This window comes from Hyla sarda, chromosome 4 (genome assembly GCF_029499605.1).
Source record: "Hyla sarda isolate aHylSar1 chromosome 4, aHylSar1.hap1, whole genome shotgun sequence".
NCBI classification, from domain to species: Eukaryota; Metazoa; Chordata; class Amphibia; order Anura; family Hylidae; genus Hyla; species Hyla sarda.
Window position 1 is genome coordinate 68,429,228 of NC_079192.1, and position 24,549 is coordinate 68,453,776.

At 45.3% G+C, this 24,549-nt stretch overlaps 1 protein-coding gene across 2 annotated transcripts in view; it reads right to left on the reverse strand.

The window, feature by feature from the left end:
* Positions 1-234: 234 nt before the first annotated feature.
* LOC130368081 (WW domain-binding protein 1-like) overlaps positions 235-24,549 on the reverse strand; it is a 29,177-nt gene continuing 4,862 nt past the window's right edge. The window contains exons 1-4 of one of the 2 annotated variants that reach the window (XM_056571348.1): positions 7,357-7,905; positions 7,114-7,216; positions 3,264-3,425; positions 235-1,057 (exon numbers count right to left, since the gene is read on the reverse strand). In XM_056571348.1, the coding sequence (XP_056427323.1) occupies positions 681-1,057; positions 3,264-3,425; positions 7,114-7,216; positions 7,357-7,383 (669 nt within the window). In that variant the 5' untranslated portion in view covers positions 7,384-7,905 and the 3' untranslated portion in view covers positions 235-680. Of the gene's footprint in view, positions 1,058-3,263; positions 3,426-7,113; positions 7,217-7,356; positions 7,906-24,549 lie in introns of those variants that run through there. The other variant, XM_056571347.1, reaches the window with a different exon arrangement.

The following is a 24,549-nucleotide window of genomic DNA, read 5'->3' on the forward strand; positions in this document are numbered from 1 at the left end:
TCTGCAGTGTGCACAGTGCAGCAGAACCCCATTAACATCAATGGGATTCTGCTGCAGCAGAATGCCCCTGAGGAATCCCCCCCCCCCCCACAGAGCTAGGAGGGAACACGCTCAGTACACATTTCTCCCAGCTTGCTCTACTGATCAGTAGGGGTCTGAACACTCAGACCTGGGCAAGTTAAAAATGTTAAATGTCTAGGAAATATAATTTTTTTTTATTATAATGACAGCACCTTTTTAAATATGACAACAGGCACAGCCCATAACCACTTCCGAATTGCAAAAAATAAAAGTTAAAAATAAATAAACACATGTTGAACTGAGTTGGTTTATTTTTCAGTATTCTCTTCTGTGAAGCAGACATCTCTCTGTCGTGTGAATACGAGATTACTTAGCTCTCTGATGTCTATAACAATGTGTCTAACGTTGTACAAAAAATAATAACAAGGAAACGAAAACTTGGATTCTTCATGAAATCCGCCGACAAACATACAAAACAAAAGTGCAAAAGCTCCGTAAGAAGATGCCATCAGTGCAAGGATAGTTTCAGTAAATAGAGGGTTGTCAGGGTTGGCGAGGCCTCTGCACCCCCAGAGTAACAGCCCTTGAAAGTAAATGTCTTTGTGATACAGCCCCTTCTCATCCTATATGCCCACTACTGCTTATAGACCAGAGATTATTTATTCCCTTACGGATGAGGTCTCGGCCTCCACACTGACACACACTCTTGGACATAAGTCAGTCTCTTCTTCCTTCTCACAGGGGCAGGCCACCTTCTCATCACAAAGTACAATCCCAGAGTCCCCAGTGACGTGACGTCTTCTCTCTAAGGCACTTGAGTTCCTCTGATCTACATTGTCATGTTGCTGATGTTCTTCTGTAGATCCCTCTGCTGCCTCAGCAGAAGGGTCCTCTTGGTGAGACCAAGCCATGGAACTGACTGGAGGATCAAGACCGGAGGGAATCTCGTCCAGAATCTCACAATAAGGTGGTGGAGGTGTAGGAGGGTCTTGTGTCACTTCATCATAGGTGGGCAGTTTGCAGGTGGGCCATGGTTCTGTAGGTACAAATGCCAGAGATGAAAGATTTCTGCCTATGAATGCAGTGACCATGCACAGTATTTATTATTCCTCACCAAATGCTGAACTCAGTTATAGTTATGTAAAATGGGGTATTCCCATCTCAATCATTCATGCAGTATCTACACCAGTAAACAACAGACAGAGAACCGGCACTATAATGTACGGTGCTGCGGATGCAGTGTTGGACTGAAGTAGTTGCCTTTGGGTGAGTGATGCGGCAGGTCGGGGGTGTGCTTATATGGAGAAACACATGTAATATGCCAAAAAGAAGAAGGGTATATTACACGCACTCACCCGATATAGGCCAAAGAAGTTGCTTTTATTCCATGCTGGAGGGGTTACAGCAGTTCGGGTCGGGGAGAGGGAGGAATCTTGAGCTCAGCCGAGCTCGTGGAACGAGCTCGGCTGAGCTCAAGATTCCTCCCTCTCCCCGACCCGAACTGCTGTAACCCCTCCAGCATGGAATAAAAGCAACTTCTTTGGCACATACCGGGTGAGTGCGTGTTACCGTATTTATCGGAGTATACCACGCACTGGCCTATAACACGCACCCTGATTTTACCAAGGATATTTGGGTAAAAAAAGTTTTTTACCCAAATATCCATGGTAAAATGAGGGTGCGTGTGTGCGCGTATACCCAGATACACCCCCAGGAAAGGCAGGGGGGAGAGAGGCCGTCGCTGCCCGCTTCTCTCCCCCTGCCTTTCCTGGGGTCTAGAGCCCTGCTGCCGGCCCTTCTCTCCCCCTGGCTATCGGCGCCACTGCCCGTTCTGTCCCCCTGACTATCTGTGCCGGCGCCGATAGCCAGGGGGAGAGAAGCGGCGCCGACAGCCAGGCGGAGAGAAGGGGCAGCGGCACCCATTGCCGGCGCCGCTGCCCCGTTGCCTCCCCCCATCCCCGGTGGCATAATTACCTGTTGCCGGGGTCGGGTCCGCGCTGCTTCAGGCCTCCGGTGTGCGTCCCCTGCGTCGTTGCTATGCACTGCACGGCGCACTGACATCATGCGACGCGCCGTGCAGCGCATAGCAACGACGCAGGGGACCCAACCCCGGCAACAGGTAATTATGCCACCGGGGATGGGGGGAGGCTACGGGGCAGCGGCGCCGGCAATGGGTGCCGCTGCCCCTTCTCTCCCCCTGGCTAGCCAGGGGGAGAGAAGGGCCGGCAGCAGGGCTCTAGACCCCAGGACAGGCAGGGGGAGAGAAGCGGGCAGCGACGGCCTCTCTCCCCTTGTCTTTCCTGGGGGTGTATCAGCGTATAACACGCACATAGACTTTAGGCTAAAAATTTTAGCCTAAAAAGTGCGTGTTATACGCCGATAAATACGGTATATACCCTTCTTTTTGGCATCTACACCAGTAAGTTGCTTCCAGCTGTTGCAAAACTACAACTCCCAGTATGCCAGGAGTTCTAGTTTTGTAACAGCTGGAGGCTGCTATTGGCTACATTAATTTGCAACACAATTTTGCAACACAAATATGGAGCAATTTCGGCACATGATGTGGCATCACTTGTGTCCCACTTGCTATAGTGAATCTTCGCCGTAAGGTGTGCAGCTGGGATCTAGACAGCCGTCAAATTCTTAAATCCTATTCACACTACAAAATGTTTGCTTGCAGCAGACTCCCATTGATTTCAGTGTCATTTTGCTGGTCTTTTCAGGCTACGAATCTGCCAGGAATTTCCTTCATGGAGATTCCGGGCGGAATTTCTGTAGTGTGAACGAGTATTGAATTGATGAAGTTAAGTTGCCAGTTATGTTCCCATCAGGCCTATGTTATATACAAAATGGTGCCTGAAAATAACTATTTGTAATATACAAGCAATAACCCATCAGGTGACTCTTTTCTATGTATTAGGCTATGGACATTCCCTCGACAGTGGAGCACCAGCAGAACATGCCGATGCTAGGACCGCTCAGAAATGCATTTCCGTGCAGAGTCTGCAGAAAGAATAGACATGTCTATTCTTTCTGCGGACAGCGAAATTTGAAATAATGCTATGTAAAAAGCACCGCAGAATCCCACTGAAATCAATGGAACTCTGCTGCTGTGGAATCTCAATGTGGAAGTCTGCACAGAAATTCTGCCGTGTGAACATAACCTTAGTCTTTTTTCATATCAATAGGTAGATAAAACTGATCCTCTTCCATCCATTTCATTGCGCTTTATAAACGGATACCTAAGGCAGCGGCGGCAGTGGCGGATGGAGCAACTCCCTGGTAGGCCATGAGGCTGATCTCCCGTTGTCTCAGCTCCTGTTGATGTCTCAGTTTAACTCTGCGGTGACGATAAGCACAGCAGCACCCGGCCAGGATAATAAGAGTCCACGCCAACCAGAACCCTGAGCAGGAAAAAATAAATAAAAGGAATAATTACATGGTAGTAGCATCAAAAGGCAAGACCTTCATTTAGTATATCTATATAATTAATAAATAATCTTGATTTACAAAGAGACATCATATTCCACAGCACTTTATGTTACAAAAAGTTCAGGTATTGACAAACCAGTCATCAATTTATACAAGGGGAGTGAGGGCTTGGCTTACAAGAAATAACAAGCTATAAGCAAATATAAGACAAAAGTTTTGATAGACAAAAGTTTTGATACAGCTTAGGCTGGGTTCACACTACGGTTTGTAATTACGGTTCCCGTATACAGCTGGGAGGAGGGGGGGGCGGGACTTAATCGCGGCGCCCACACTCAGCCGTATTCGGGAACCGTATTTAATGTATGTCTATGAGCCGAGCGGAGTGAACCGCAGCCTCCGGTCGGCTTAGTTTTCGGCCGTATGCGGTTTCCCGACCGTAGGCAAAAACGCGGTCGACCACGTTTTTGCTTGCGGTCAGGAAACCGCATACGTCCGAAAACGAAGCCGACCGGAGGCTGCGGTTCACTCCGGTCGGCTCATAGACATACATTAAATACGGTTCCCGAATACGGCTGAGTGTGGGCGCCGCGATTAAGCCCCAACCCCCCTCCTCCCAGCCGTATACGGGAACCGTATTTAACAAAACGTGGTTTGAACCCAGCCTTAGTCCGGTTTTGAAAAATATGTTTTACATCAAAAACCTGATATGGAAACTGTAATGCAAAAACGTGGTGTTCAGTCGGATTGTCTGCATTCTGGAGAACTGGTGCAGCCAGAGAGATGACTTAGCTGAACAAGTATTATCACAAAACATTAACATATGAGTGTATGCAAACCTATTGTTTAACTAGAACACCAACAGGTTTATCATCATCTGCTTGTTTCATAAAAACCAGCTTTCATCTGCATGCACTGACTTTTCTGAATCAGAAATACATCTTATAAGAAAGTGAAGTCTTATGTTCTATATATATATTTTTTCCTTCAAATGCTCGATTTCTGCCGTTCCCTACTCTCCCTCTGCAATGCCCATCCTGCCTCCTATTCTCCCTCTACACTGCCCATCCTGCCTCCTATTCTCCCCCTACTCTGCCCATCCTGCCTCCTATTCTCCCCCTACACTGCCCATCCTGCCTCCTATTCTCCCCCTACACTGCCCATCCCGCCTCCTATTCTCCCCCTACACTGCCCATCCCGCCTCCTATTCTCCCCCTACACTGCCCATCCCGCCTCCTATTCTCCCCCTACACTGCCCATCCCGCCTCCTATTCTCCCCCTACACTGCCCATCCCGCCTCCTATTCCCCCCCTACACTGCCCATCCCGCCTCCTATTCCCCCCCTACACTGCCCATCCCGCCTCCTATTCTCCCCCTTCACTGCCCATCCCGCCTCCTATTCTCCCCCTACACTGCCCATCCCGCCTCCTATTCTCCCCCTACACTGCCCATCCCGCCTCCTATTCTCCCCCTACACTGCCCATCCCGCCTCCTATTCACCCCCTACACTGCCCATCCCGCCTCCTATTCTCCCCCTACACTGCCCATCCCGCCTCCTATTCTCCCCCCTACACTGCCCATCCCGCCTCCTATTCTCCCCCTACACTGCCCATCCCGCTTCCTATTCTCCCTATACACTGCCCATCCTGATTCCTATTCATCTTTCTGCACTGCTCATCCTGCTTTCCATATTGACCATTCCATTTCATATTCTCCCCTTAACATTGCCCTTCCTTCCTCAAACCCTTAGTTCTAGCAGTGAGAGTCTCAGCACATCGCCAAGGCTATCTTCTGACATGTCACTTTCACAGTAGGGATGGCAAACTAACCTTATTGTGGTCAGACATAGTCATCAACATCCTGCCCTGATATACAGGGTGGGCCATTTATATGGATACACCTTAATAAAATGGGAATGGGGAATGGTTGGTGATATTAACTTCCTGTTTGTGGCACATTAGTAAATGTGAGGGGAGGGGGGACTTTTCAAGATGGGTGGTGACATTGGTGGCCATTTTGAAGTCGGCCATTTTGAATCCAACTTTTGTTTTTTCAATAGGAAGAGGGTCATGTGACATCAAACTTATTGGGAATTTTACAAGATAAACAGTGATGTGCTTGGTTTTAACGTAACTTTATTCTTTCATGAGTTATTTACAAGTTTCTCTTTGTTTACAGCCATTGACATGTCGTCAAGGTCAACACGTGAGGAGCGGATAGAAATTGTGTTGATGTCTGGTGAACGCAGTAACCGGGTCATTGCAGCAGATTTCAATGCAAGACACCATACAAAACCACCCATCTCCCATGCTACAGTTAGGAAACTGCTTGTTAAGTTTCGTGAAACTGGTTCAGTGTTGGATTTGCCAAAATGTGGACTCATGAAATCTGTGACTAATGAAGAAACATCAGCGTAGCACTCGCCGCATGTCACTGGAGAGTGGCATTAGTCGAACATCCCTTCGGCGGATATTAGCTACTCACAAATGGCACCCTTACAAACTCCAACTACTGCAGCATCTCAACAAGGATGACCCAGATCGGTGCGTAGAATTTGCAGAATGGGCAAAACAAAAATTGGAACAGGACCCTCAGTTTACGCAGAAGATTTTGTTCAGTGATGAGGCAAACTTTTATGTGAATGGTGAAGTTAACAAACAAAACCACCGCTATTGGTCTGACACTAACCCACATTGGATAGATCCCTTCAAGACTGTTGGAACACAAAAATGTAAGGTATGGTGTGGTATATGAGGTACAAAGATAGGGGGGCCATTCTTCATCAATGGAAACCTCAAGGCCACTGGATATGCAAAATTGCTACATGATGATTTGTTTCCCTCTTTATGCACTGATGCTGGCATGTTCCCTGAGTTTTTCCAGCAAGATGGTGACCACCACATTAAGGGTGTCAGGTCCGAGCATTCCTAGATTAACAGTTTCCTGGAAAGTGGATTGGTCATCGTGGGCCAGTTGAATGGCCCCCAAGGTCTCACGATCTGGCCCCCTTAGAGACTTTTATCTTTGGGGTCATCTGAAGGCAATTGTCTATGCTGTGAAGATACGAGATGTGCAGCACCTGAAACTACGAATACTGGAAGCCTGTGCTAGCATTTCTCCTGCGGTGTTGCTATCAGTGTGTGAAGAGTGGGAGAAGAGGGTTGCATTGACAATCCAACACAATGGGCAGCACATTGAACACATTTTATAAGTGGTCAGAAACTTGTAAATAACTAATGAAAGAATAAAGTTACGTTAAAACCAAGCACATCATTGTTTTTCTTGTGAAATTCCCAATAAGTTTGATGTGTCACATGACCCTCTTCCTATTGAAAAAACAAAAGTTAGATTCAAAATGGCCAACTTCAAAATGGCCGCCATGGTCACCACCCATCTTGAAAAGTTTCCCCCTCACATATACTAATGTGCCACAAACAGGAAGTTAATATCACCAACCATTCCCATTTTATTAGTGTATCCATATAAATGGCCCACCCTGTACTTAGACCACTTCCATTCCATTTCTTTTTTAGGAATTCTCCACATAAATGGCAAAGCATTTCATGTTTCTCTTGACAGAACCGCCCCACCCATGACACATCTGAAGATATTTATTGATCATTATAAACATATTACAGCCTATCGGAAGAAATCCAGACTTACACCACAGCTCATAGTAGTACGTGCAGCATTCAGTGTCCCCACAACAGTATCCGATCTCACATCTGTAAGGCTTCCTATCTTCACCAAGGCAGAACTCCCGGCCCTGTAACTCGATCATAAAGAGAAGCTGTGAACGCAGGAGGAATGATCATGGACATTTCACGTGCATGCTCTGTTTAGCTGAAGGTGTATAATTCACTGTAGGAGGAGGTGATGGCCTCTGCAGCTTTGTACTCTACTTACATAAATATACGGCGTCACCCCGCGCATCGCCGGGTATATCTTCTTGAAGTTATAATAAGGATTTAGTCACATCCAAAACCAACAAGAGCAGAAACATGCTGCTGCTTGTCTCGTTCTAGATGTATATCAGGATTTCTTGTCCAGGTCAAGATGTTCTTGTGAGCACTGCACAGATAGGCCAGGCTGTAAAACTGGAGTTTGGGAAACTTCCAAGGTGCAGCAGCAATGGCTGATGAAATAAGAGGTGTGTTTTATCTCTAACCTTATGCAAGGCATTGTGTAAGTGTTTTACAATGAGTTATGACTAGAGCTGGCCATACATGTACTTTAGACAAATATTGGATAAATGCTTGCTTGGCCATTAGAACACTTGGCTGAGCGTGCATGTATGGGGAGAAGAAGTTGGGAGGTCATCATACACATAAATCGGTGTTTCTCAACCAGGGTGCCTCCAGCTGTTGAAAAACTACAACTTCCAGCCGTTGGCTGTCCGGGCATGCTGGAAGTTGTAGTTTTGCAACAGCCGGAGGCACCCTGGTTGGGAAACACTGACAAATGTTCAGGCAGTCTTGCTGAAATCAGCAATTGGACCAACATTAATCGAATGCCTATGGACAGTCTGTAACACACATAAAAAATAATGGGCGGAATATCTCATTCCCTGCGCCAATTTTGCCACTCTGGTGCAAGGAATGATAAATTCCCCCCCCCCCCCCCCAAAGTGCTAATTCGTTTATTGTGTTGCCATAAGAGCTTGCCCACTCTGCCACCTCAGGGTGCCAAACGACGTGTGGCCATGCCCTCACATGGTTTATCACCAAACCATGACAATTAGGTATAAACCGAATGAAAAATACTATAGCACAGCTGCATTTTGTGTGGGCTTTAGGGTCTATAATAACGCCCTTAAAAGGGGTACTTCACCCCTGGACATTTTATCCCCTATCAAAAGGATACCTAAGGGACCCCCACGATAGCGGCTGCGGCACCCCAGACATCCGGTGCACGGAGCAAACTTTGTTCCCTGCCGGATGACTGGTAATGTGGGGTCTAAAGCTTGTGGCGTCAGTCATGCCCCACTCGTGACATCACGGCCATGCCCCCTCAATGCAAGTCTATGGGAGGGGGCGTGACACTCCCTCCCATAGACTTACATTGAGGGGGCATGGCCGTGACGTCACGAGCCCCTGGCGATGCACCTGATGCTCTAAACGAACGCCGGGTGCAGCAGGGAGATCGCGGGGGTCCCCCCGCTATCAGACATCTTATCCCATATCCTTTGGATAGGGGATAAGATGTCTAGGAGCAGAGTAGCCCTTTAAGTAGGGACTCATCTAATGTCCCAGATACAAAACCGGATACCTGGTGGAGTGCTCTGCTCCGCTGCCCCGTTCTGCCGTCCGCATCATGGCGTCTTATGGAGGAGCATGTGACATACACATCACTCCACTGCGCCCAGCGTAACGCTACGGAGGAAGCAGAGTGAAGTGTATGTCACATGCTCCTCCATAGGACGACATGATGCGGATGGTAGAACGGGGCAGCGGCCGTGATGAGTACAGGGCTACAGAGTGGCTACAGGTTCAAGTGAGAAACAACAAGGGGGTCCTGCTATCTACAAGGGGGGGGGGGTCCTGCTGGCTACAATGGGGGGGCTGCAGTCTACAGGAGGGCTGCTACTAATGTCTGCACCTATCTATACTCCCTACTATTAAAGGCAAACTTATAGCAGAGTCACCTGCACTAACTTGAATTTATAGGTAGATAGTGTGGGTGAACCATTTCTACCGCTGCTCACCATGTGAACATCGGTCATCTGTCTCACCGCCAATGCAAATTCCCTGTTCTGCCCAATGGAGAAGAGAGAAATCTTGGGTCATATTACAGCAGCCGCCTCCATTGTACACAACAAGGAACCCACATATCATACGGTAAGCAGCGTCAGAAACTGGGTCACCCTCCTGTCAGATTCCCTTTAAAATAAAAGTACTTGTAATTGGTATCGGCAAGTACTAGAATTAAAGTATCGGTTCTTGTACTCGGTCTTAAAAAAATGGTATCGGGACATCCCTACCTTTAAGTACACATCCACTAATTTTTGAGTTGAGTTTTCGTCTCCTTAGGAGTGGTCCGATGGGCACCCTGACTTAAAGGAGATGTCTCATTCTAAACATTACCGAAAAACGTCTCCCCTATCCGCAGGATAGGGAATAAGCTTTAGACTGCGGGGAGGTCCGACTTCTGGGAATCCACTCCAGCAAACTCCTGTACGAGGCCCCGACTCTCCCCAGAAGCGGCGCCACGCACCCTCCATAAATTTCTATGGGCAGGCCAGTCGGCCACTTAAGGCAGGGGGGTCATGACATGCCGCTCCCAGGGAGATCCCAGTGGTTGGGCCCCCCGCGATCTAAAAAGTTATGACCTATCCACAGGAGGATAGGTTTTTCAGTAATGTTTAGGATGAGAAGTCTCCTTTTAACTGGCAATATTCATTTATGCCTTTAGAAGCCGCTGGGTAGTGGCAGGATCGCGGCTCCCAATCATTAGTGGTGAGTATCTATCTACTGATAGTAGCCAACACTCACCACATATGAAGCTGGCGCAGCACCTGCGCTCGCTTGACAGTCTTTAAAGGGGATGTCCAGGAATCGAAAAACAGACCTGTTTTTTTTTTCAAAGACAGCTTCCTGTCTGTCTCCACTTTGGGTGCGGTATTAAAACTTGGCTCCATTCACTTCAGTGGAACTGAGCTGCAGAACCACACCCAACCAGGAGACAGACAGGGAGTGGTCTTTAAAAGAAATTCTCTCCTGCTTCTCCAGGGCATACATGTATGCCCTAGGTTTGGAACAACCAGGACTCCTCCTAAAGCTGGCTGCCCCCACCAAACAAACAAAGAAATTAGGGGAGAAGGGCCTTAGTAAAAGAAATGACCAAGTCTTCAATCTGGGCTTTATGGCATCTCCTCAATGAAAGACACATGAAAGCCACTTTGGACAAAAATGATGAATTATACTTACTGATAATTCCTTTTCTGGAAGTCTCCACGACAGCACCCCTGAGATTAACTCCTGCTCCTGACTGGGACAGGAAAAAACACTGAGAGGTTAAATTCCCCACCCCTTCCTCTCCACACCAGTGTATTTACACAGAACACTTAAGGAAAGGAAAAAAAGTGCATAAGGACACCACAATAAAAAAACCAAAGGGTGGGTGCTGTCGTGGAGACTTCCAGAAAAGGAATTATCGGTGAGTATAATTCACCATTTCCTCTTCTGTCTCCACGACAGCACCCATGAGAAATACCAAAGAATTTATTAGGGAGGGACTATAGCACTGAGGACTTTATGTCCAAAGGCCATATCCTCAGAAGACAAAACATGAACTCTATAATGCCTGGAAAAAGTATGAAGGTTTTTCCAAGCTGCAGCTTTACAAATTTGTTCTACAGAAGCTCCGGCTCTCTCTGCCCATGACTAGGAAATTGCTCTAGTAGAATGGGCTTTCAACTGAATAGGTGGGGGATTTAGCTCTGGCCACATAAGCTTCCGAAATTACGTTTTTAATCCATCTGGCTATAGAACTTAGAAGCTTTTTTTACCCCTATTAGGTCCGGCAAACTGAACAAAAAAAGATTATCTTTTCTCCACTGACTAGTTCTTTCAATGTATTGGAGAATAGCTCTTCTAACATCAGGAAGACTATATGATATTTCTAATAAATTTTTTGGATTAGAACAGAAGATGGAATTACGATATCCTGTGACCTATGAAAAGTAGATACAACCTTAGGTAGAAAATTTGGATCAAGCTTAAAAATAATTTTGTCATCCAAAATGCTGATATAAGGCTCCTGGATAGAAAGGGCCTGAATTTCACCTACTCTTCTGACTGTAGTAATGGCAACTAAAAATATAGTTTTGAGAGTCAGGAATTTATCAGTAACAAAATCCAGAGGTTCAAAGAGATCCAAAGGAAGAGCCCCTAGAACTGTATTTAAATTCCATTGAGGACAGAGATTTAAAGTCTTAGGTCTGAGTCTACTAGATGCTTTAATAAATCTAGAAATCCACGTTATCAGCTAATTTTACATGATAGACAGCACTCAGAGCAGAAACCTGTACTTTGAGGGTACTAGGGGAAATACCAAAATCAAATCCCTGCTGAATGAAGGAAGTCTAGAATTTTAAGAATCACCGGAATGTCAATAGAAAAAAAAAAAAAGAAATACAATTTCTTCCAAGTCTTGGCATAGAATCTAGAGGTAGTATCTTTACGGCTAGACAAAAGCGTATTCACTACCTTTTCTGAGAAACCTTCCTTCAGCAGAATGGACTTTTAAATTTCCATGCTGTCAAGCTGAGGCTTTGGATCTGATGGTGAAAGATTGTCCCTGGAACAGAAGATCCTTTTGAGGAGGAAGAGTGATGGGCTCCTCCACACTTAAGAGTTCTCAATAGAGAAAACCAGCTCCTCTTTTGGATTGAGAGAATAGAACGGATCCACCTTGTGATTTCTCCTGGTTGCAAAAAGGTCCACTTGAGGAACTCCCCATCTCTCCGTAATCATTTTGAATGCCCAAGCAGCTAGAGACCCTGGGTCTAATATGTGTCTGCTCAGGAAGTCCGCTTCCAGGTTCCAGACACATTTGAGATGAACTGCTGAGATGAAAAGCACTTTGTTTTCTGCCCAAGAAAATATTTGATGAGAAATTGACTGAAGGGCCATGTGTTTTGGGCCTCCCTGACATCTTATTAAGGCCACTGCTGTCGTACTGTCAGAATAAATGAGGATGTGGTGATTTTTGCAGTTTTCTCCAGCTCTTGTAGTGTCATCCATATAGCCAGTAGTTCTCTGAAATTTGAAGATTTCCTTGCTGTCTGTGGATCCCACCTTCCTTTGATTGCTTGAGTCTCTGAGTGAGCTCCCCATCCCCTGGCATCTGTCGTTATGAGTTACGGGTTTGTCTGAAACCAACTTATTCCCTTTTCTAGATCTTTCCTTAGCATCCACCACTTTAGATAGAACCGGTAGATTAGGGCACGAAGTAGTACCCTCCTGGAATCCGGAAGAAAGGAGGTCTGAATCCTCAAATCCAAGAGGGTACCCAGGAATATCTTCCTCTGACTGGGAATAAGATCTGATTTCTCCAGATTTAGAATCCAAACCAACTTCTGCAGAACAAGAATAGTTCTCTGTAAATGAAGTTCCAATTGAGGAACTGAGTCCGACACTATCTGAATGTCGTCTAGATAAGGGATAATTAGAATAGACTCCTTCCTGAGAAGGCTACCACCTCTGCCAAGACCTTGGTGAAAATTCAAAAAGCAGATGACAGGCCAAATGGGAGATAAACAAAGTGGCGGACACTGGACCCCCATCAGATGGCAAATCTCAAATATTTTTGGGAATTTTAATGGATGTGAATGTGATAATATACATCGCATAGATCGATTGTCACCATCACTGCTCCCTCCCTTATTAACTGAATCGCAGATTTTACAGTTTCCATCTTGAATTTCCTGTAAACCACAAATTTGTTCAACGGTTTCAGATTTATAATTGTACGGAATTTCCCGTTTGGTTTGGAAACCTGGCCCAGACCCCTCTGAAGCAGAGGAAACTCCTGGATAGCTCCCAGGCTGAGAAGGTCCTGAACACCCTTGAGAACCAATTTATGTTTTTTTTTAACTCTGCTGAGCAACAACATACATTGGAGGGGGAGGGGATGACAACTTGATCCGGTGGCCCTGGGAAATTATCTCTACTATCCAGGGATTGGGAATCAGGGACTCCCAAACTGGGGAAAAATTAGAAAGCCTTGCCCCTACTGGCCTGGCGTCATTGTTTAGGGTTGGAAGAGGACTGACTGGGGTTAGTGAAGAGATTTCTTCCCCTACCACTTCCTGTATGACCAACGTCCTGTTTTCCCTTTACCTCCTCTGGAAGACTGGTCTGGCAGAAAAAAAAAAAAAAGACGAAAAGGAGATTTTTTTTTTTGGTTGAACCTTATCTAAGGGCAATCCTTTTTTCTTGTCTGCTGCTTTTTCAAAGATACACCTTAATACAATGGGACAGGTTGGTGATATTAACCTCATGTTTGTGGCTTGTTTGTGGCACATTATTAGGAAGCATGTATATTATTAGGAAAAGGATCATGTGACACATCAAACTTATTGGGAATTTCACAAGAAAAACAATGATGTGCTTAGTTTTAACGTAACTTTTTTCTTTCATGAGTTATTTACAAGTTTCTGACCACTTATAAAATATGTTCAATGTGCTGCCCATTGTGTTGGATTGTCAGTGCAACCCTCTTCTCCCACTCTTCACACACTGATAGCAACACCGCAGGAGAAAAGCTAGCACAGGCTTCCAGTATCCGTAGTTTCAGGTGCTGCACATCTCGTATCTTCACAGCATAGACAATTGCCTTTAGATGACCCCAAAAGATAAAAGTCTAAGGCTAGGTTCACACTGTGGAATATATGGGCAGAATTTCTGCCGGAGATCTAGCCGGCGGCTCTAGGACTGCACGGACTACAATGTCGTTCCCATAGATGGCAATGCACTTCTGAGCAGATCTCCCAAAAGATCAACCCAGAAATGCATTGGAGTCTATGGGGGCAGCAATGCAGTCTGCTCGGTCCTAGCGCCGCCATCTCGATCTCTGGGGGACCTTGGGGGCCATTCAACTGGCCCACGACAACAAGTCCACTTTCCAGGAAACTGTTCATCTAGGAATGCTCAGACCTGACACCCATAATGTGGTGGTGCACCATCTTGCTGGAAAAACTCAGGGAACGTGCCAGCCTCAGTGCATAAAGAGGGAAACACATCAAGTGGATTGGTCATCGTGGGCCAGTTGAAAGGTTCCCGATCTGACCCCCTTAGACTTTTATCTTTGGGGTCATCTGAAGGCAATTGTCTATGTTGTGAAGATACGAGATGTGCAGCACCTGAAACTACGTATACTGGAAGCCTGTACTACCATTTCTCCTGCGGTGTTGCTATCAGTGTGTGAAGAGTGGGAGAAGAAGGTTGCATTGACAATTCAACACAATGGGCAGCACATTGAACACATTTTATAAGTGGTCAGAAACTTGGAAATAACTCATGAAAGAATAAAGTTACGTTAAAACCAAGCACATCATTGTTTGATGTGTCACATGACCCTCTTCCTATTGAAAAAACAAAACTTGGATTCAAAATGTCCGACTTCAAAATGGCCACCATGGTCATCACCCATCTTGAAAAGTTTCCCCCCTCACATATACTAATGTGCCACAAACAGGAAGTTAATATCAGCAACCATTCCCATTTTATTAAGGTGGGTCCATATAAATGGCCCACCCTGTAGAATCCAGATCTGGACTAAATAAAAATTTACCAAGGAAAGAAAGGGAGCAGAGTTTACTTTTAGATGTCATGTCTCCCGACTAAGATCTTAGCCACAGTACATGCCTATTGGTATTGGACAAAACAGCAGTACGAGAGGCAAGTTTAACAGAATCAGCAGAGGCATCAGACAAAATATTAGAAGCCATTTTAAGAAGAGGAAAGGATTCCAAAATCTGGTCTTTAGGGGTGTCAGACTGAAGATGGAATTCCAGTTGATCTAACCAGACTCCTAGAGTTCTGGCCACACAATTAGAGGCTATACTGTGTCTTAAAGATGAAGCTGCCTCCCAAGTCTTTTCTTTTTTTAACAAACTCTCTGCCTTTATATCCATCTGATCTTTTTTCCAATTTTGGAGACACACTTTCTTCAGAATCCGAAAGATGCCACAGGGGTAGCAGGTGGGCTAAATGAAGCTAAAAGCTGAGTGTATATCAGAATGGATCAGGGTTTTAATTTCTTGCATAATGGTGGGAGAATCATCCTTAACCACCGATGCAATACGTGTTTTACACAAAGGTTTAGAGGCAGATTCAGGAAACTCATAGTAGCATATTATAAATTTTTTAGGTTTAAATTTTTGTTTCGGTCTAACATAAGAGTCCACAGAAACCTTGTCTCCCTGAAAATACAAGGAAGAGAAGCATAAAACACCAATCAAATGAAGATAGGCAGGGTGAACCCATAGGCCCCCTAGTACTCATGGATCCTGGGACCACTGGAGGATCTGGAATCTTTGCTGGTGAACTCAAGTTGCAGCCTGTGAAAATCCAACGCTGAAATCAGGCAGAGCAGCTTCCATCTGGGAGAGGGGCTCTTTATAGGAAAAGGTCGGTCTCCAGATTCAAATTCATTGCCCAAAACCGGCCGGAAATGACGTCAGACACCAGCGTTCCGACCGGAAGGAGAACGCTGTAATCTCCTCGCCGTAGAAGATTATAACCTGGAAACGCTTGCGCGTGGCAGTGAAGCCAGGCCGCATCAGAGGAAGCTGGGACCACCGCAAGAACACCGCCAGAAGCTTCATGTAATGCCCGCACAGGACTCTGTGCAGCGATCCCGTTCCGCATCCTCCGTACTCCTGGAGTGGACCTGCAGAGCATAACAGGGGGTGTGCTACATCAGCATCCCGAGTCTACAAGGCCCCGGTAAGGACCTCTCTTTTTCTGTGCAGGAGACTAGTCCCCCGCACCTCTCAACTCCTTCCCTGACAGGAAAAAAACACTGGTGTGGAGAGGAAGGGGTGGGGAATTTAATCTCTCCTGTCCCAATCAGGAGGAGGAGGAGTTAATCTCATGGGTGCTGTTGGGGTGACGGATGGGGGAAAAATAAAATAAAAGAATGTTAAAGGGGTATTCCAGGCAAAAACTTTTTTTATATATCAACGGGCTCCGGAAAGTTAAGCAGATTTTTAAATTACTTCCATTAAAAAATCTTAATCCTTCCAATAGTTATTAGCTTCTGAAGTTTTCTGTCTAACTGCTCAATGATGATGTCACGTCCCGGTAGCTGTGCATGATGGGAGAATATCCCCATAGTAACTGCACAGCTCCCGGGACGTGAGTCATCAGAGAGCAGTTAGACAGAAAACAGCAGCTCAACTTCAGAAGCTAATAACTATTGGAAGGATTAAGATTTTTTAATCGAAGTAATTTACAAATCAGTTTAACTTTCCAGAGCCAGTTGATATATATAAAAAAAAGTTTTGGCCTGGAATACCCCTTTAAGGACTCTCAGATTGTGAGAAACAAGTCTGATGAAGCAAATTTTACTTTTTGGCCTTCATTCTAAGGGCTCGTTCACACAGCCGCCTGCTCCCATCAAAAAATGCCCGTTATGCAACCCTTTTGCTAATTTTGCAAACGGGTTATAAAGGGCTGTAAACGGATCCCATTGATCTTTGTAACCCATTATTTTTGACGGCCAAAAGACGTTCCATGCACAATTTTTTTGCCCGTGAAAAATAACGGGTGAAAAACGGGTCTTTTAAATTTAACATTGAAGTCTATGGGAAACGGGTCACCCTTTAATGTACCCGTTTGTCCCCATTAATTTTAATCTGTTTTTCACCTCTATTTTCTTCTGAACATGCTCAGAAGAGGTGGCATGAAACAGGAATTAACGGATTCAAGGATTAACAGATTAAAACGGGTGCAAACGGATATAATATAGGAGTTTTCAACTGTTAAAAAAAATGGCTTACTAGACCCGTTTGCACCAGTTGGTAACCCGTTTTTTTCATGTTCCGTTATTTTACTTGAACGGTTGAATATTGGGACAGGAACCAACAGATGTGTGAACCTAGCCTTAGTTACATGTCTGGAGGAAACCTCATCACCAGCCCAATACCATCACTACAAAGAAGCATCATGCTGTTGGGACAGGGAGACTGGTCATGGTTGAAGAAAAGCTTCATGGAGAAAAGATATTCTTGATGAAAACCTGATCCAAAGTGCTCTGGACCTCAGAAGAAGGTTCACCTTCCAACAAGCCAAGACAACAATGACCCTAAGCCCACAGCCAAGTCCACAAAGGAATGACTGAGGGACAACTCTGTGAATGTCCCCGAGTGGCCCAGCTAGAGACATCATCTCAGGAGAGACCTGAAAATGGATGACGGTCCCCATCCAACCTGACATCTTGAGAGGATCTGCAGAGAAGAATGGCAGAAAATACCCAAATTAAGGTGTGTAAACTTTGTGGCATCATCCCCAAGAAGACTGGAGACTGATCTCAAAGTGGCTTCACCTAACTCCTGAGTAAAGGGTCTGAATACTTATGTCAATATTAGTTTTTCCTTTTCAATAAATTAGCAAAGATTTCTACCATTCTTTTTTAACTTTGCCATTATGAGGCATTGAGTGCAGAATGATGGGGGTAACTTAAAAAAAAAAATCTTAAAAATAATCACAACAAAATGAAAAAAGATAAAGAGTCTGGAGAGTATTTTAAAAAGCAGTACAATAATACAAAAACCTGTGAACATACGGATCATTTCAATCATATTGATCCACAGTATAAATAAAATTCTGTGGGTGTGAAGTAGGGATCGACCGATTATCGGTATGGCCGATAATCACGATTTTGGGCATTATCAGTATTGGCAATTATCTTGCCGATAAGCCGATAATGCCCCGCGCCCCCCCACCGCACCGCGACCGCCACCCCCTCGACCTGCCGCACCACACCCCGGACCCACCACACCGCGTCGCACCCCCCACCGTGATGCTAGGCGGTATACCGGTATGGATTTTTGCCCATACCGCTATACCGGTCGGGCCCCTCCCCCACCCTCCAAGTCAATAAAAAAAAATTTAACTTACCCGTAATGGGGGTGGTCCGGGCCATCCATCCTTCCTTCCTGTAGTGTCCGGGGGCGTTCTGGGTGAAGAGTGAACCGGTTCGGGCTGTCCTTCTTCTCCCACGGTCTTCTCCTCCACTCCGGGCAGGCTCCGGCCTAGGACGCTGGATAGACGCCGCTACGCCGTGACGTCAGGTGCGTCGCTGCGCACAGGCGTCACTGCGCAGCGGCGTCTATGCAGCGTACTAGGCCGGAGCCTGCCCGGAGTGGAGAAGATGACCGCCGGAGAAGAAGGACAGCCCGGACCGGTGCACCCTCCACCCGGAACGCCCCCGGACACTACATGAACGATGGATGGATGGCCCGGACCACCCTGACAGGTAGGGGAGAGAAGCGGGTGGTGGCGACGGCGGCCTATAGCCCCGCAAAAGCCACTGCAGATCATTGATTTAAAGCGCCCGCTTTAAAATCAATGATCTGCAGCGGTGTCGCAGGGGGTTAAATAGCCGATAACTTATACCGATATTCCGGTATAAGTTATCGGCTATCGGCCCTAACCTGCACCGATTATCGGTATCGGCCCTAAAAAAACGATATCGGTTGATCCCTAGTGTGAAGTGTACAGCATAAAACTGAAACCGTCCAAAAAGTTGCAAAATTGCAGTTTCAATTTCCCAACAAAAATATTTTTTTTTTGATTTGCCTTATGTTTTATGGTAAAATGAGTGATGTATTTACAAAGTACAATAGGTCGCGCAAAAAAAACAAGCAATTATATGGGTCTGTGGATGGGAAAAATAAAAGCGTTATGGCTCTTAGAAAGCAAAGAGGAAAAAAACGAAAATGCAAAAATGAAATAGTTTGTGTCCTTTAGACCAAAATAGGCTGTGTCCTAAAGGGGTTTAACCCCTTAAGGACTCAGGGTTTTTCAGTTTTTGCACTCTCGTTTTTTCCTTCTTACCTTTTAAAAATCATAACCCTTAAAATTTTCCACCTAAAAATCCATATTATGGCTTTTTTTTTTGCGTCACCAATTCTACTTTGCAGTGACATTAGTCATTTTACCCAAAAATTCACGGCGAAACTGAAAAAAATAATAATTGTGCGACAAAATCCAAGAAAAAACACCATTTTGTAAATTTTGGGGGCTTCCGTTTCTATGCAGTGCATATTTCGGTACAAATGACACCTTATCATTATTCTGTAGGTCCATACGGTTAAAATGATACCCTACTAATATAGGTTTGATTTTGTCGCACTTCTGGAAAAAATCATAACTACATGCAGGAAAATGTATACGTTTAAAAATGTCATCTTCTGACCCCTATAACTTTTTTATTTTTCCACGTACAGGGCGGTATAAGGACTCATTTATTGCGCCGTGATCTGAAGTTTTTATCGGTATGATTTTTGTTTTGATCCGACTTTTTGATAACTTTTTATTCATTTTTTAATGGTATAAAAAGTTACCAAAAAGAAGCTTTTTTGGACTTTGGAATTTTTTTTGCGCGTACGCCATTGACCGTGCGGTTTAATTAATTATATATTTATTTATATGTTTATATTTTTTTATTTACACGGTTTAATTTTTTTTAAGGGAAAAGGGGGGTGATTCAAACTTTTATTAGGGAAGGGGTTAAATGACCTTTATTAACACTTTTTTTTTAACTTTTTTTTTTTTGCAGTGTTATAGGTCCCATAGGGACCTATAACACTGCACACACTGATCTCCTATGCTGATCACTGGCGTGTATTAACACGCCTGTGATCAGTGTTATCGGCGTTTGACTGCTCCTGCCTGGATCTCAGGCACGGAGCAGTCATTTGTCGATCGGACACCGAGGAGGCAGGTAAGGGCCCTCCCGGTGTCCTTAGGGAAGCCGCAATTTCACCGCGGCGGTCCCGAACAGCCCGACTGACTAGCCGGGATAGTTTCACTTTCACTTTGGAAGCGGCAGTCAGCTTTGATCGCCGCGATCAGCGATGTGTGGTATTAGCCGCAGGTCCCGGCCGTTGATGAGCGCCGGGACCGACGTGGTATGATGCGGGATCGCGGCGCGACCCCGCTTCATATCGCGGGAGCCGGCGCAGGACGCAAATATACGTCTTGCGTCGTTAAGGGGGTACTCCGGTGGAATTTTTTTTTTTTTTTAAATCAACTAGAAAGTTAAACAGATTTGTAAATTACTTCCATCAAAAAAGCTTTATCCTTCCAGTACTTTTTAGCGGCTGTATACTACAGAGGAAATTCTTTTCTTTTTGAATTTCTTTTTTGTGTTGTCCACAATGCTCTCTGCGGACACCTGATGCCCGTATGAGGAACTGTCCAGAGCAGGAGAAAATCCCTATAGCAAACCTATGCTGCTCTGGATAGTTCCTGAAACAGACAGAGGTGTCATCAGAGAGCACTGTGGACAAGACAAAAAAGAAAATAATTTCCTCTGTAGTATACAGCCGCTAAAAAGTACTGGAAGGGTAAAGATTTTTTGATGGAAGTAATTTACAAATCTGTTTAACTTTCTGGCACAAGTTGATTTAAAAATAAATAAATCAATAAATGTTTTCCACCGGAGTACCCCTTTAATATAAACAAATCTATTGATCTGTAATCGGAAATAAGGTAAAGTTATCTGGCATAATCTCACTCCTCTCTAGTAACTAAACGAAGGCCATGTTCGCTCACACCATAAAAAACAGCCATGTTTTCTTTGGCATTTTTTCACATTGTGTTAATAAGGCCCAAGGCAACACTGTACTTGTATAGACGCGGCAGGGGAGGCAAATCGGGAAGGCAACTACCTTAGACTTCCATGCCCCAACAACCTTAGTAATCGCCAATGTTAAAGGAGTAGTCCAGTACAGGAAAACGTATCCCCTATCCTATGGAGGATAGGGGATAAGTTTCAGATCGTGGGGGTCTGACCGCTGGGAACCCCGGCTCTCTGGCCAGATAGCATGTGTCCACCACTGCACAAATCGGCGGCCGACACGCCCCCTCAATAAAGCACTATGGCAAAGCTGAAGATTGCCGAAGGCAGCGCACCGGCTCTCCCATAGAGTTGTATTGAGGGGGTGTTTCACACGTTATCTGGCCAGAGAGACGGGGTTCCTAGCGGTCGGCCCCCGGGCGATCTGAAACTTATCCTCTATCCTTAGGATAGGGGATAAGTTTTCCTGTACTGGAGAACTCTGATTGTAGGTGTAGTGACACTTAACACGTTGTGTTCTTTAGGATGGTATTGCGCTGCGTAGTTAATAGGGATCGACCAATATCGTTTTTTTAGGTCTGATACAGATAATCGGTGGAGGTTAGGGCCGATAGCTTATACCGGAATATCGGTATAAGTTATCGGCTATTTATCCCCCCGTGACACCGCTGCAGATCACTGATTTAAAGCGGGCGCTTTAAATCAATGCACTGCAGTGGCTTTTGCGGTGCCATAGGCCTCCGCCACCACCTGCTTCTCTCCCCCTGCCTGTCCGGAGGGTCCTGAGACCTATCACCGCCACCGCACCGCGACCGCACCCCACCGGCCCCATTGCCTCCCCACATCCCCGGTTTTATAATTACCTGTTCCCGGGGTCCACTCCACATCTGGCTCCGGTGGCGTCCTCCTGAACTGTCACTGTGCGCACTGACGGTGACATCACGTCGCGCACGTCACGTCACTCGTCATTGCGCACAGCGTAACGCAGGACGCAGCAGGAGCAAGAAGTAGCGTGGGCTCCGGGAACAGGTAATTATAAAACCGGGGATGGGGGAGGCAATGGGGGCGGTGCTGTGGGGGGTGCAATGTGGTGCGGTGGGTCGGGAGGGGGGGGGGGGGCGGTCGCGGTGCGGCGGGTCGGGGGCGGTGCATTATCGGCTTATCGGCAAGGTAATTGCAGATACCGATAATGCCCCAAATCGTGATTATTGGCCGATAATATCGGCCATACCGATAATCGGTCGATCCCTAGTAGTTAAGAACCACACAACATACTATTGCCCTATAGTTGCAATGTAAGATGAGCATTATGCAAAGCTTAAAGGGGTACTCCAGTGCTTAGACATCTTATCCCCAACCAAAGGATATGCCTGATCGCGGGAGTCCCGCCGCTGGGGACCCCCGTGATCTTGCACGCGGCACCCCGTTTGTAATCAGTCCCCGAAGCGTGTTTGCTCCGGGTCTGATTACCGGCGACCACAGGGCCGACGGCGTGTGACGTCCCGCCCCCGTGTGATGTCACACTCCGCCCCTCAATGCAAGCCTACGGGAGGGGGCATGACAGCTATCACCCCCCCCTCCCGTAGGCTTGCATTCAGGGGCGGAGCGTGACATCACACGGGGGCGTGTTCGCTCCGGGGACTGATTACAAACGGGGTGCCGCTTGCAAGATCACGGGGGTCCCCAGCGGCGGGACACCCACGATCAGGCATCTTATCCCCTATCCTTTGGATAGGGGATAAGATTTCTAAGCACCGGAGAACCCCTTTAAATACCAAATCCTTACAGCCAATCAGAAGGCAGCATAGTCTCAATCCTTAATAACACAACCCTGTATAACACATACATGTCAAAGTACAGGTATGTACACATTTCTACACGCACCATTGATGTCCTCTATACACAAGGACTGCTTATACCAGTGTTTTCAAACCAGTGTGCCTCCAGCTGTTGCAAAACTACAACTCCTGGCATGCCCGGACAGCCAAAGGCTGTCCGGGCATGCCGGGAGTTGTAGTTTTGCAACAGCTGCAGGCACACCAGATGGGAAACACTGGCTTATACACTACAGGCGCTGGGATGACAGACACACACATATCACACATAACAACATACAGTAAGCAGAACATACATAGTATAACATACAGTCAACAGAAAAATACCGTAGCAGCGCTCTGTAATGCAATAAAAGGAATAACGTTACCCCGATGCAACCCAACAACAATGGCAAAAGGTGTGGAAGGTAAAACAAGGATGGGATCTGCAACCTTCCTGATCCGGATGATACAGCAAACACAAAGGACACACTTCATAGTAATGACAGGAATTCACCGACACTGATCAAAACCACCAAGTAAATTAAAGGAGTAACTTTATTGGACCATCATGCAACACGTTTCACAGCGTAATGGCAGCTTCATCAGACGCCTGATAAAGCAGTCATTGTACAGTGAAACGTGTTGCATGATGGTCCAATAAAGTTACTCCTTTAATTTACTTGGTGGTTTTGATCAGTGTCGGTGAATTCCTGTCATTACTATGAAGTGTGTCCTTTGTGTTTTGCTATACATTCATCAGGACATACACACAGTGTAATATACAGTCATCAGGACATACACACAGTGTAATATACAGTCATCAGGACATATACACAGTGTAATATACAGTCATCAGGACATATATACACAGTGTAATATACAGTCATCAGGACATACACACAGTGTAATATACAGTCATCAGGACATATATACACAGTGTAATATACCGTCATCAGGACATATATACACAGTGTAATATACAGTCATCAGGACATATATACACAGTGTAATATACAGTCATCAGGACATATATACACAGTGTAATATACAGTCATCAGGACATATATACACAGTGTAATATACAGTCATCAGGACATATATACACAGTGTAATATACAGTCATCAGGACATATATACACAGTGTAATATACAGTCATCAGGACATATATACACAGTGTAATATACAGTCATCAGGACATATATACACAGTGTAATATACAGTCATCAGGACATATATACACAGTGTAATATACAGTCATCAGGACATATATACACAGTGTAATATACAGTCATCAGGACATATATACACAGTGTAATATACAGTCATCAGGACATATATACACAGTGTAATATACAGTCATCAGGACATATATACACAGTGTAATATACAGTCATCAGGACATATATACACAGTGTAATATACAGTCATCAGGACATATATACACAGTGTAATATACAGTCATCAGGACATATATACACAGTGTAATATACAGTCATCAGGACATATATACACAGTGTAATATACAGTCATCAGGACATATATACACAGTGTAATATACAGTCATCAGGACATATATACACAGTGTAATATACAGTCATCAGGACATATATACACAGTGTAATATACAGTCATCAGGACATATATACACAGTGTAATATACAGTCATCAGGACATATATACACAGTGTAATATACAGTCATCAGGACATATATACACAGTGTAATATACAGTCATCAGGACATATATACACAGTGTAATATACAGTCATCAGGACATATATACACAGTGTAATATACAGTCATCAGGACATATATACACAGTGTAATATACAGTCATCAGGACATATATACACAGTGTAATATACAGTCATCAGGACATATATACACAGTGTAATATACAGTCATCAGGACATATATACACAGTGTAATATACAGTCATCAGGACATATATACACAGTGTAATATACAG